Below are 15,043 nucleotides of genomic sequence, written 5' to 3' on the forward strand. Positions count from 1 at the left end.
TGCGTGCGTGCGCGCGCGCGCGCCTCATCTATGTGTTGTCACCTATTCTGCAGCATGTTTTATAATGTCTGACCAACTCGCTCGACGTCCTACTGTATTACTGTAACCTTGAGATGCTGCCTGGTAATGAAATGGCTGCTTACTAAACACGGCTTGTTGCTTTATATATATATATAAAAAAACACTCCAAATACATTCTAACCCTCCCTTATCGTCTCCCAGCGCAATTTTCTTTTTCTTTTTTTCAGTTTTTTGTTTGTCATGTCTAAGACTTATTTAGCACGAATGCAACATGGCTACGAATACAACTAAGTTTGATTGCATGTAAAACCCAAAGCCTTGCATGCACATGGCGTCGCCTTGAGCTGTTTCAGTCCTTTATAACGCAATAGATTAAGAATGCGTGTGACAATCAAGTGGAGCAAAGCCACACTCCATTTATTGCTGCCGCTGCATCATGCTGCACGCTGCACAGTGCAGTTCTGTGAGGCTGCACATTACAAGCAGTAAAGACAAATAAGATGTCAAGCCACTAAAGGATACAAGTACAGGACAATGTGTTGTAGGCTTCAAGAAGCAGCTCCATAATTTGTGCCCTTGAAGAGTCATTTGGATTCTGGTTGTTTCTCATTGCCAAGTTGGCAAGGTGAGGCAATATAACTGCAAAAGTTCAAAAATCACGACACACACTCACAAATAAATGGCTCTAAAAAAAACATCACATTGTAAAAAGGAAAATAAGACCAGCGGCTGTGTGAATTCTCTTCCATAATTAAATTTATAAACTTGCAGTAGAATCTCGGTGATACGAATCCAGTTGATACAAATTTCACGATGATATGAATTAATATTCCTTAGCTGGAGTGCACTGTGTATAATATACAGGATATCAGATGTTCCAAACACTCTCCTACGCCACTACGAATGATACAACCATACAAACTATGACCGCAGCCTTGAGCACTATGCCCTACCCACAATCAACCCCAGATCACCAGCCGCTTGTATGCACTGCGAGTAGTCTGCGGAGGCACGTGGACCGCACACCGCTGTAGTTGAAATTGCCTCTTGTGCTTTACATGCTACTTGAAGTTCGCGGCAGCGTGCAGCCCACAAATTGCCAAAGTCGGGATCAACAGTCGCGCTATGACAGCTGACAGCAACGCATATGACGCAAGTCTGCATGGCCTGCACATTAATGGATCTGCAAAATCTTGTCATGCTGTACGTGCTACGAGAAGTTCATGGAGGCACGTGGCATATACATATTGCCGACGTCGCGATCGTCTGCCACATTGTATGCAATGAAAGTGGTGAGCTGTGGCCGTGAGTCATAAATATGTCTCTTCGGCTGTAAAGAGATCTGTGTAAATGCCTTTCGCATGCTTCTGCGTATTAATTTTGGTTTGTTTAAATGACAAGAATTTTTGCATGATACAAATTTTTTTGTGTGACTGCATGGGATTCGTATCACCGAGGTTCTACTGTACTTGCTTTCTCCATTTGAAAGTTTTGTCACCAAAATATCTACGATTATTGGCTATGAAGAACATTAAAGCAAGATAAAAAACCGTTCCAAACACTTGACAGTTTGTTTCAGACCCCAGTGAACAGGTACTTATGGATAAGTACTACAGGAATCATACAGAGCATTAAAAGATGGGTTCTCCTCTACAGATTAAGTGCATTCAAAAATGGCCGCTAATAATCCCTTCAAGAGTCTGAAATACACAAATGTGCACTGTCTCATGTCACAAAATGTCAACAACAGGCCAAAAGTATAATTATTTCTCTTGCTCTGGTCTGCTAGCCTACACCGTGACTTTGCACCAAAGTTTGAGAAGTGAATAAATAGGAGGCCCTGAACTGCAAAGTTTAAATTAGAACTTCTACATGTAATGAGACAGGAGCAATTTAAAGCTGCTACAATCTCCAAAAATCCCTTACACTCTTGAGAAGCAATTCATGAAGTGAATTAGCTGGCAACCAACAATCAAAGCAAAAGATCTGATCAGTGAACATAATAAAAAAAAATCACTTTTGTAAACAAAGAACCTGTCATTATTTCACGATAGTCACGATAAATAGTCACGTTGTCACGTTGCCAGTTGCTTACAGAGGATAGCTCATGCCTGACCAAATACCTTAAGTCTAAAGAATCCTCAAAACAAAAGGAAAGTATATTTCTCATACTTTCGTGCAATAGGCAAGTAGAGATGACAAGCGTAATCATAAACAATAAATGGTAAACATTATTAGCATTAGTCAAATTTTAAGCACGAAAAAGCCAATGTTATGAAAAATAATTTTTATACCTTTTGCTCAAATATCAAAATTCCAGTATCTCCCCAAGAAAGCAGAGTGCAACTAAAATCAAAGAAAAATATGGATGACTTACATTCATCTCTGAAGCGTGGTTCTGTGTTGGGGCCTAAAGATGCAAACATGTGAATTATTTCAGCCTGCATAGATTGGTCATCTCTGTGCTGAGGGTCTTCAAGAAAACTCTGCAGCTGCATGAAGGCTTTATCAAGCAACTGCCACAGAAAAAAAAAAAAAAAAAAAAAAAAAAAAAAAAAAAAACTAGAATAAGGATGGGGAGCGGAAACACAAGCATGGCTCTACAATTTGTTTGTTTATTTATGGATGCTCAAAATGCCCATAACTCCTCAAATAGCAAAAATAGAATGCATTTTTCAGAGTGTAGAAAATAAAGGAGAAGAGGAACAAATGTCATGTCAGTACTACACACTATGCTCGAGATGCACACAGAAATCTTGCAAATATAGTTAATTTCAGTCCAAAGAATTTACATGAAGAGTTTGCAATTCTTCGCAATGTGTGCACCAAGCCACCGTGTTGTGCTCAGAGAAGACTTAAAAAGTATTGCCGAACTTGAACGGCTTACAAATTTGGTTCTCTGCATTTCATGCTTCATAAGCAATAAATACGATCAAAGTATAGTAACATTTTTGTACAGCCTAATTTTCAAACTGCAGTATCCTTGACCCTATGTCTATAGCACTGATAAGAAGCAAGGGCCTCCTAACAATACTACTTTACTGTGTCAGCCCTCCCCCTATCCCCAGCTCCCTACTTAGGACAAAGTGCAAACTGTGTGCAATAAACGTTTTTATGATCATCATTGCACTAACAATCCGTGCTCCTAGTACTCCAAACACACTGTAACCTGGAGTGCCCCCACCGTTAATTTCCGAAATAGCCACCTCTCCTCTCCTCAGCCTCCCCCCCACCCCACCCCCTTTACTTTGCTAGTAATTTTTGTAATTTCGGGTTGTGTGGGGGGCGGGGGGGGGACTTGCTCGAAAATTAACAGCATTATGTATCCTTCTCATACGCCCCTTGCAAGTGCTCGAGAAGCAGTGCAAAATAAAGCAGCCAGGTTCATACTGTCATCTTAAGGCCCCGCTCCATGGGGCGCACAAGAGGTCCATGAGCGAGGAGCTTACATGCCCAGTGCCGCGTCCTGACAACGCTGGAGAAAGTACGCAACTCCGTGGAGCATCTCTGGCACGCACGCTACTGTGTTGTTGCAAGACTTCGTAAGCTGAAACAAGCCGAAAAAGTTTGACTGCAACTTGAAGCTTGTCCCATATAGCGAGCCTTTGCGCATGCTTGATGCTGTTTGGGCGATTGCAACACAAGGATTTTTAAGCACATTTCACTTATTAAATGCTTGCCGTAAACAATGGCATACCTACGTGCGGTGCTTCTGGCAGCACCTCAGACGCCTCCTCTCGCCACACAGCTTCTTTAACATACATATTTTTATACTGTTTGTGCTGGCGAGCAATAGCGAGTGCCGCTGCTCCACTGCGGCGATAAGCCTTTCGTTATTGATCAACCACAGCACCGATGTCAAAAAAAGAAGCAAACAGAGACTGCAGAAAAGGACAGAGACTGAAGAGATGGAAAGAGACTAAAACAACCTTCTTTGCTGCTGCCAGCTGCAAGCAAGAGCACGGCAAGAGAGCGCAAAAGAGGCGATCGAGTCATGTGTCGAGAGGCAACGACACGAGCTCCTGAACGTGACGCGTCGTAGCAGACACGCCAACAGAATAAAAATAAAACCTGCAAACCTGCGGCATATGGCAGGACAACCATTGAACTCGTAACCGGACGCACACACCGCATGATCGCTTAACGCGATAGAGTAGCAAGTGCAGAGCAACCGTGCCTCCCAGCAAAGAAGGTGGCAGGGGTGAATGCAGCCACTCCATACTCTTCAGTATATACATACTAATACAACGTGGCTCGAAAATACGAACTTGTAGAAAGATTTAACAGATGGCGCAGCCTGTCCAAGCGCGCCAGCTTCGCGCAGGCGCGAAGTTTTGAATGCACGATAGAAAATGTACCGGTACGTCAGTGACACTGTAAGGGGGAAGCGCGACAATGTAACGGTACGTCCGTGACAGCGAAAGTGTTAAAGGCTAAATCATCTTAAAATGTCAGGATAAATTGTGTAGAACAGCGCGAAAAAAAAACGACAGGGACGAAGGAAGACAACAAGACGAGCGCTGACTTTCAACTGACAAGTTTATTGCATGCCTGCATCCATATATATGAAAACGTTCACACAATAAAGGAACAAGAACAACTAAACAAACACCGGAAAGTGTAAGAATGCAATCGAACCATATGTCATCCAGAATTTCACAACGCATCCTTTTCTCGTGTTCATAAATCTTACTTCACGCTCCGATAAAGCTATAGACGGGCTGCTGATACAAGTTTCCTTTATCCTGTTGATTTCTTTTGCTTCTAAAATCTCCCGAACTGTCTGGTCATTATGCCGATTGATTATTTTTGCTTCCTCTAGAAATGGCTGGCAAGCGTCGCTTTTACAGTCCCTGCAGTGTATGCCCATAGTTTCTTTTACCGTACCAAAAACATTATTGTGATGCTCCATTAGTCTTTCGTTAATACAACGCCCCGTCTGTCCGATATAATGTTTTCGACAAGACAGTGGAACAGAGTATACAACCCCCTTCTGGCAAACCACATAAGGGTCTTTGTGTTTTATGGTACAGCCTCTCGTACCATTAACTTTTTTGCACATTTTCCCTAAATTATTGGGAGCCGAAAGGACAACTTTCACACCTGCCCGATTTCCTATACGTTTTAGTCTATGCGAGAGGTTATGAATATACGGAATGACCGCTATCTTTTCTTTCGTCCGCTGGTTCGTGGATAAGCTCTCCAGGCTCACCTGAGAAGATTTTATACTTGATAAAATAGTCTCCGCTACCGATACCAACAGCTGCTTGGGATATCCTGCGTTTTGAAGCAGTCGAGTTTGATACATGAAGCTATCTTTAATAGAATGGATGCATGATTTTCTTAAAGCATTAATATAGCATGATTTCACTATGCTACGTTTCACTAATTTCGAATGTGAAGATTCGAAGGAAAGCAACGGCTTGCTGGCGAGTGGCTCATATGTCCAACACGTGTGATTAGGCTCAAATTTCAGTTTAAGATCTAGAAACCTGATCATATTGTCCTGCGGCCATTCACTGGTTAATTTTAGTGGATTCAAGACATCGCGAAATTGCATAGACAGGCAAGGGGTGGTAGCATTTCAGAATGAGACAGGTTTGTCGGTGGGGGGCTTCTTAGAACTTTTGCGTATGTATTTAACGTCTACCTTCGCCACTTGGGACGGTGACACCTACCTGCAAAAACAAGGGGTTTGCATAGGGTCATGCATAGCTCCTGTGTTAAGCAATCTATTACTGGCGGAAAAAGATCGAACGCTAAAACGAACTTTGGGTGACTCGAATGTTTTAGGATGCTTTCGGTATGTAGATGATTTTTTAGTCCTGTTAGACCCTGATAGTGATAACTTCGCAACCGTTAAATCAGATGTAGAAAGAAAATTTCGCGATGTCTTGAATCCACTAAAATTAACCAGTGAATGGCCGCAGGACAATATGATCAGGTTTCTAGATCTTAAACTGAAATTTGAGCCTAATCACACCTGTTGGACATATGAGCCACGCGCCAGCAAGCCGTTGCTTTCCTTCGCATCTTCACATTCGAAATTAGTGAAACGTAGCGTAGTGAAATCGTGCTATATTAATGCTTTAAGAAAATCATGCATCCATTCTATTAAAGATAGCTTCATGTATCAAACTCGACGGCTTCAAAACGCAGGATATCCCAAGCAGCTGTTGGTATCGGTAGCGGAGACTATTTTATCAAGTATAAAATCTTCTCAGGCGAGCCTGGAGAGCTTATCCACGAACCAGCGGACGAAAGAAAAGATAGCGGTCATTCCGTATATTCATAACCTCTCGCATAGACTAAAACGTATAGGAAATCTGGCAGGTGTGAAAGTTGTCCTTTCGGCTCCCGATAAATTAGGGAAAATGTGCAAAAAGTTAATGGTACGAGAGGCATAGGTCAGGGCTGTACCATAAAACACAAAGACCCTTATGTGGTTTGCCAGAAGGGGGTTGTATAGGCACCGTGCAGAAACCCAGGGGGCAGCACTCGCGGCGAACAGGCAGCGCCACGAGTGAGCGCCGGAACAGTTTGATAGGGAGACGCGCGGCCGCCTGGCAGGGCGCGCGCTTGAAAAGGCGGCCTGCACAATGAAATGGTAGCAGTTTTAGCCAGCTCCAGTGACGTAGCGAAGCACAAACGATGCTAGAGCCACACGACACAAGACGCAGAGACAGAAACAAGCCCTGGCCACCCGCTGGGCGTTTATTTCTAGGCTGGAAACACGCGAAACGGAAGACGACGGAAGAAGCGCACGCAGTTGGAAAAGGCCGAGCAAAAAACGAAGGGGGTGGTAGGGTGGGGGCGTAAAAAACCCGGTAAAAATGTAGAAAAATACAAAAAACATTTGTGGCGAACGCCCCTCCTCCCAAGTGTGGTACAGCTTCACAAAGGCCAGCTTGAACGCCTCAAGCTGGGGTGGGTAAGAGAAGAAAAAAAAAAAAGAAAGCTGCGGGGAATCGAGCTGCCGAGAAGGGTGGAACGAGTATGGAAGAAGAATAGGAATGAATGAAGCTGTAGTCGAAGAAGAGAAAAAAGCCTAAAAAAAAAAAAGGGGACAAGCCTGAAAACTCGAGAACGTGATTACCAGGGCCTGAAGATGCCGCAGGCACTGATATTACGCAGACGGATTTTGAAGAGCTTAAGCTGTTTTCTGGTGAGGTGGTTGCCACTTTTCTCGACGATAAAGGAAAGGATGGCAGATGGCACGCGGTCGCTGATACAGCGACACAGCTAAGAGAATGAAAACTGCCTTACAGCACCACACAAACGATCTACAGTTTCTAATACACATTCATGTCTTCCTCTCTGTCACATGTCAGAATTGTGCCATGCTTAATTTTCTTTTTCGTTGAAAGAATGTCCTGCCTCATCCCGACCTGAATGCTAGTTTTCTTTTTTTTTTTTTTTTTTAACGATCCTTAATGCCTCCTTAACGGTACTTTCAAGTCCTCTGGCACAAAATTAAGTTTTGACAGGGGAAGGTAACAGGTGGTAGCCAGCCGCTCGACAACTTGTTTGGAGCAGGATGGCATGTAATGAATGCAAGATCTGTTCAGAGTGTCCACGAATAAGTAAAAAAAGAAAAAAACATTTTTTTTTTACTTATTTTTTATTATAGTCTCGATTGAGCAGTATCGCATGAGAAACAGCTTATCATTCGAGGTTCAACAACTCAGTAGACATTGAAATGTCATTAACACAACTAAATGAATAAAGCATATGGAATGGCACTTCCTGAATCACATCTACAGAGGAGGGCGAAGTGGACAGCGAAGGATGGCGAGGAAAAAAAAAATATCAGGCTGGGGGATGGACAAAGGAAGCCGCCCAAGAGGAGAAGGAAAGTAGCGGCATAAGCGTGGAAGGAAAGGGTGTGGAAAGTAGAAAAGGAAAGAGCTGAGAGGAGGAAAAAAATAATGAAAGCAAGCAAGCAAGCAAAAAAAAAGTTGCCAAGGCAAATTCGCAAAACTAATGCGCAAGACATAGTAAATGCGCCATTTAAACACTCCATTCCTGTTGATTACTCTCTGCATTGTACTGGTGCTTATGCAAGCTATCGTAGACAGGGAAATATAGACCACAGGACAGCATAAATAAAAATTATGCAATGAACAACTGCATCCACGAGCACCGCCCACAGGCGCGCATGGCAGTCCCAGTAGCGCTGATGCCTATGAGCTGCCCAATTTCTTTAAATATTATTTTTTTTTTGCGGGTTGAGAAAGGATGCTAATGCAGGTGAAGGTATAGTCAGTCCTCTTTCGGGAAAAATGCTTCGCGATAAATCTGGACACGGCAATACCCGGGCATGATTGCCAGCTCACTGCTCGTTGGAAGGCAGCGATTCGCCTTAGCGTCGCTTCGCTTCGTAAAGCTTATTCGGTGACGCGAAAAAATTTTATCAGGCCAGTGAAAATGTGTGCAACAGCAGCAATCCAAGGTCTGCAACCTAGCAATTCATTTGTGACCATAGAATGCCGCGAGTCGAAAGAACGCACGGCGAATGCGCCCCATGCACAGCAGATCCGCCGCGTCTCCGCTGCGCGGCCGGGCGCACGTCTCCCTACCAAACTGTTCTTCCCACCGCGAAGGGCACGCACGTCGCACCGCGAGTTACTCCTGCACGGTGCCTATACTTTGTTCCACTGTCTTGTGGAAAACATTATATCGGACAGACGGGGCGTTGTATTAACGAAAGCATCACAATAATGTTTTTGGTACGGTAAAAGAAACTATGGGCATACACTGCAGGGACTGTAAAAGCGACGCTTGCCAGCCATTTCTAGAGGAAACAAAAATAATCAATCGGCATAATGACCAGACAGTTCGGGAGATTTTAGAAGCAAAAGAAATCAACAGGATAAAGGAAACTTGTATCAGCAGCCCGTCTATAGCTTTATCGGAACGTGAAGTAAGATTTATGAACACGAGAAAATGATGCGTTGTGAAATTCTGGATGACACATGGTTCGATTGCATTCTTACACTTCCCGGTGTTTGTTTAGTTGTTCTTGTTTCTTTATTGTGTGAACGTGTTCATATATATGGATGCAGGCATAAAATAAACTTGTCAGTTGAAAGTCAGCGCTCGTCTTGTTGTCTTCCTTCGTCCCTGTCGTTTTTTTTCGCGCTGTTCTACACAATGGATTACCAACATGCCCAAGCTTCTGTTTTAACGTCAGGATAAATGTATGTAATGATGCAAGCTATCTCTAACACATGCTAAATCTGCTGGGCGTTTCTGCTAATTGTCAAAATTTATATAGTGCCAGATATGCTGATGTATGAACAGCATCTGCTTAATTTAATCTATTATCTTGAAGAAGCATTCTCAAACACCATGGTAAGTGAATGCAAGCAAACTGTGCACTGTTTCAGACAATGGAGCAGACAATACCCTCATCTGCCTCTGGCAGAACTCTCTGATCACACCAGCTGATAAAATTGACTTCAAGAAGCAGGCAGCTCAGAGGGCCACATTCTAGGGGCTTATATATGGCACTGACATCTGGAAGTGACCAAAAACAGCTGTTGCCATATGTCACCGTTACCTTCCAAATGAAGTTTCTTTTTCTTCTCTTAATAGGCAAAAGCCTAACTAGCTCAATTACACAAAAATCTGTCAGTCGTCAAAGTTGTTGTGAACATTTACCAGTACCAATAATGATAGCATCGCAACAGCCGTTGTCTAGCCATTGAACGTCATGTGGGATGATGTCATTCACAACAGATACCCCAAAGGACCCCACCACCCTTGGTGCCTCCGGCCTGCCATCTGCTCAAATGGCATCACTAACGAACCTCTATATGTCACCAGGTATCCCCTCTTTCATAAAAAAATTGTGGCAGAGCAATTCTTCATGCAGTGCTTTGGGTGGTGCCATACCATTTTGCTTCACATTTGGCATGCATTTGCAAGCCTAGTTTAGGATAGAGAATCAAAAGAAAGACTTACGAGTCTCCAATTGTATATGCTAATCCCATAACTGCATTGCATGACCTGGCATAGCAGGCGTTGTCAAGGAGGAGGAGTGGAGAGGGCACCATCAGAGGAGCAGAAAGACTACAGAGGGCATCGCGCTACTGGTCATGTGGTGATGTGCACCACTGGAGGAGGCGTGGATAACTGCTGTTATAGCAATGCACTGCATGAGCGAGCATTCATTTTCATACATGTAAGCAGTCCAAAGTCCATCTGGCGAAATGTTTTCCTCTGAATATATCTGTGCTTTCATAGGCATAAATTTTCATTAATGACTATGTTTCACTGATTTTATTGCAAGGCATCTGTGTATTTACCAATAAACTTAAAGTATGTAATTTGATAAGTTTGTGTTACTGACCATAGGCAATGAGAAAATCTGTAAAACGCCGTAATTTTGACCCATTAGGAACTGTTTTATTTTTTAGTTAACAAGGACACTATTGGAAGTATCGCAACTGGTAAGAACTATAGAGTTTTTGTCTGTAATCACCTGCAAATGTCGCCTGTACTATTTGTAACCACTTTACACGAACTCTCCAATGATGTAAATAATAAAATTTGTGTTTGGTATACCGTTAACCATCGTTGATGTATCACTGGTTCATACGATTTCCTGTTTCATATGCTCAAAATTGTGGGAGTAAAAAATCTCTCATAAAGTTCCATTATTTTTCTTCCAGTTAAAATTGTTACGAACGAGGAAGAAGCGGGCAGTGCCACAGGCAAGAGTGCTTGCACTAGGCCCCCCGCGATTCCTTAAAGGTATACTGAACAAATATCCAAGAATATTGAGAAAGCACCACAATTGCATTCTTAAGACACGATTACACTAGTACAGACACATAATTCGGGCTAGTTTTCAGCGGATGGCTGTATTTTTGACGTTTTTTGAGTGGCCGTCGGGTCAGAGGCAGAGCGCTCCCGACTATTAGCCGGCGGGTGTGACGTCACAACTACCCTCAGCAACGTCATGGCCCCACGATCCCGCCGCCACCACCGCCCCCGCACCTGAATTTGGTTGACCGTCTACACGTAGTGTCAGTTCACCTGCGTCGCACCGTGCACAATGATGCGAAGTGTGGAATGCTTAACACGAGCGAGGTCGAGGGGGACGCATACGGAGGATGCGCATTGCGGACAATTGTTTGCGTGCAGGGAGGAAATGATGAATTGAGCGCAGGAACACGAGCAGAAAAAAAAAAAAAAAAGCACGTCCGTTCATGCGCTTTGGGAGTGCCACGGGGGAAGAAAAAATGAACAGGTGCGACCAGTCGCGATGGGGGTAGTTGTGATGTGATATCCGGTTTTGTCAGAGCTTTCACAGAAGCCCGCTAGGTGCGGCGATTTGAGAAGTATTCAATAAAACACTTACTTTCCGCTCATTTCTGTTCATAAAGTGGATTGTTTTGGTCACTTCCAATGCGTTAGCTACTATCTTCGCTGGAAATCTCGGCGGCAATTTTTTTATTCAGTATACCTTTAAATCATCTCTCAGTCATCGACCATCTTCTCTCTCTGTTCTTTGTTCTCTGTGTGCGTCGGCTTGCCGACCCGTAACATATGGTTGTAGGTGCTGGGTAATTCATCTCTCCTCATCCTGGCCCGAAGCTTCAGCGCCCTGCGTCTTCTTGCACCGTTGGCAGGAGGTCTAAGAGGCATTGAGACCCCTGCCGGATCCAATGTGACCTCGCCGTTCCACCGCCCGTCCCTCCGCCCCGACCACAAGACACAAAGAAGGAGAGACTGACATGAGACGCCACCCACACGAGCACAAGACACGACGAGAGAGCCGAACACCATATTGTCACATCTCGACAGAATGCCAAGGAGGGCCGAAAGATAAGACGGTTTGATTAGTAGACTAGAACGAGTCTTGCGCTCAAGCTTCCTCCTTCTTCTTTCAGCTCGCGCTTGTGTTCCCAGTCGTCATCATTTGCGTCGTCTTCTATGCGGCATTTGCCCCCCTCCTTAGGAAGCATCGTCCCGATGAGAACAAAAGGAAGTAGGAGGTTAAAATCAGCCCAAGTGGTACGGCTTCATACGCACGACGCGGACGATGTCAGCTTCGTGCTGGCGTCACCTCATAAGTGACGTCGGTTAAACGTCGCTGAACAACATAGGGTAGAAAGTATCGTCGCAATAGTTTTTCGGAGAGTCCACGGCGGTGAATAGGTGTCCAGACCCACACTTTGTCGCCGGGTTCGTACATTACATGTCGGTGTCTCTGATTGTAGCGTCGTGCATCATGCTCCTGCTGATTTTTGATCTGCACACGTGCTAGTTGGCGAGCTTCCTCTGCACGCTGAGCGAATTCCTCGGCGTCCTGATCGAGATTATCGGTGTTGGCATTAGGGAGCAACATTGCATCCAGCATAGTTGTTACTGGTCGCCCGTGAAGGAGGCTGAATGGTGTCATGCGAATGGTATCTTGGTGTGCCGTATTGTAGGCGAACGTGACGTAGGGAAGTATTTCGTCCCAATTCTTGCGGTTCACGTGGATGTACATGAAAAGCATGTCTGCAAGGGTCTTATTGAGGCATTCCGTCAACCCATTGGTTTGAGGGTGATAGGCTGTAGTTTTACGGTGACTGGTACCACTGAGGCGAAGAACGGTTTCCAAAATTTTGGCCGTAAATGCAGTTCCTCGGTCAGTTATAATAAGTGCCGGAGCGCCATGCCTCAGGACAATGTTCTCAACGAAGAACCTAGCTGCTTCGGCGGCGGTACCCCTTGGCAGAGCCTTGGCCTCCGCGTAGCGGGTCAGATAATCGGTGGCGACAATTATCCACTTATTCCCGGCTGTAGACGTTGGAAATGGTCCCAGGAGGCCCATGCCAATTTGCTTAAAAGGTGTCGCTGGCACTTGAAGAGGGTGGAGTAGGCAGGCTGGTTTTACAGGGGGTGATTTACGGCGCTGGCAGTCTATGCACGTACGTGCATAGTGTTTCACTGTCGCCAGCAGTTTTGGCCAGTAGTATCCGTGCTGTACTCTAGTCAACGTGCGGGTGTAGCCTAGGTGACCGGCGGTTGGCTCGTCGTGGCACGGTTGCAAAACTTCAGTGCGGAGAGCCGATGGGACGACGAGTAGATGGCTGTTTTTCCCCAGGACGGAAGTTCTTCTTGTAAAGTATGTTGTTGCGAATAAAGAATGTAGGGATTACTCGGGCGAAAATCTTAGGAACAACCGTAGTTCGCTTCTCCAAGAAATCAATAAGAGGGAGCAATTCCTGGTCCTCTCGCTGCTGTTGGGAAAGCGTTGCGTCATCTATGACACCTAAAAACGCAGTGTCTTCATCGGTCATAGTGGAAGGTTCGACCGGCGCTCGCGAAAGGCAATCTGCATCTGTGTGCTTCTTTCCAGATTTGTAAATAACTGCCATGTCGTATTCTTGTAATCGAAGGCTCCAACGCGAGAGTCTCCCTGAAGGGTCCTTTAAGTTCGTCAGCCAACATAGAGATTGATGGTAGCTGACAACTTGAAAGGGGCGAGCGTACAAATAAGGGCGGAACTTCATAACTGCCCATACCACTGCAAGGCATTCTTTTTCGGTTGCCGAGTAGTTCGCTTCTGCTTTAGATAGGGTCCTGCTGGCATAAGCAATTACCTTTTCCACACCATCCTGGTGCCGCATCAACACAGCACCTAAGCCCACGTTGCTGGCATCCGTATGAAGCAGTGTAGGGGCGTCGTCATCAAAGTGCGCCAGGACAGGTGGTGTCTGTAGACACCTCCGCAGCTCATTGAAAGCTTGCTGCTGTTCTTCACTCCAGCGTAAGACAGCATTGTCACGCGTCAGTGAATTTAATGGCCAGGCAATTCGTGAGAAGACAGCAATAAACCGACAGTAATAGGCGCAAAGACCCAGGAAGCGCCGCAATGTCTTTTTGTCGGTAGGTGTTGGGAACTTGGCGACTGCGGAGAGCTTTTCAGGATCAGGCAGAACACCTTCTTGGCTAGCGACGTGGTCTAAGAACTGCAGCTCCTCGTAACCGAAGTGGCACTTCTCGTGTTTTAGTGTGAGGTCCGCAGATCATATGGCCTGAAACACAGCTAGCAAAGGGAGTAGATGCTCTTCGAATGTAGCCGAAAACACGATCATGTCGTCAAGATACACCAAGCATATTTGCCACTTAAGTCTCGAAAGCACAGTGTCCATCAGCCTATGAAATGTTGCTGGCGCCGAGCATACGCCGAACGGAAGAACTTTAAACTCATACAATCCATCGTGAGTGACGAATGCTGTCTTCTCCAGATCCCTCTCATCCACTTCGATTTGCCGATATCCACTTTTTAAGTCCATCGACGAGAAGTCACGTGCATGTCGTAGGCGATCCAGGGAGTCATCGATGCGAGGGAGAGGGTACACGTCTTTTTTGGTCACTTGGTTGAGCTTGTGATGGTCTATGCAAAATCGTAAGCAGCCGTCCTTCTTTTTAACAAGTACCACGGGGGAAGCCCAGGGACTCTGTGACAGCTGGATAACGTCGTCTCTAAGCATTTTGGCCACCTGGTGCTGAATGGCTTCACGTTCTTTCGGAGCCACACGGTAAGGATTTTGTCGAATCGGGCGAATCGAGTCATACGTGATAATCCGATGTTTTGTCAAAGGCGTTTGGCCGATCCGCCATTCTGAAGCAAAACAGTCTCGAAATTGATCTAAGAGATCCAAAAGGCGGTCCCCGCTCTGAAGAAGACAAATTTGGGCTCACATCAACGATGGTTATGGCTGTCTTGCACACTAATCCTCTCTGTTGCAGTAAGCAGCAGTGCTGCGCATTTGGGAGGCTGTCGAAAAAGGCCACAGTTGTGCCTTTCGAAATTTGCTGACGCTCGTCGCTGAAGTTTGTCAGCAGCAGTTCGGTATGCCCATTGGTCAAGTTGACCAGCCCTCGAGCTATAGGAACATCTCGGCTGAGTACCAGGGTAACTGCCCGTTCGGCAACGCCATCGCCTGTATGCGCCACGTCGCATTTCACTTCAACAAGAGAGCATGATCGCGAAGGTAATGTCACTGTATCATTGGCG

General features: G+C 45.2%; 1 protein-coding gene across 4 annotated transcripts in view; it reads right to left on the reverse strand.

The window, feature by feature from the left end:
- Positions 1–15,043, reverse strand: part of LOC146205017 (RAB11-binding protein RELCH homolog) — a 149,995-nt gene that overhangs the window by 13,883 nt on the left and 121,069 nt on the right. For all 4 annotated transcript variants that reach the window (XM_084589684.1, XM_084589683.1, XM_084589681.1 and 1 more), the window contains 2 exons: positions 2,399–2,537; positions 544–660 (listed from right to left, as the gene is read on the reverse strand). In XM_084589684.1, coding sequence (XP_084445810.1) covers positions 544–660; positions 2,399–2,537 — 256 coding nt within the window. The remainder of the gene's footprint in view (positions 1–543; positions 661–2,398; positions 2,538–15,043) is intronic.

This window comes from Amblyomma maculatum, chromosome 1, assembly GCF_055883805.1.
Source record: "Amblyomma maculatum isolate TAMU_Amacu chromosome 1, ASM5588380v1, whole genome shotgun sequence".
In the NCBI taxonomy this organism is placed as follows: Eukaryota; Metazoa; Arthropoda; class Arachnida; order Ixodida; family Ixodidae; genus Amblyomma; species Amblyomma maculatum.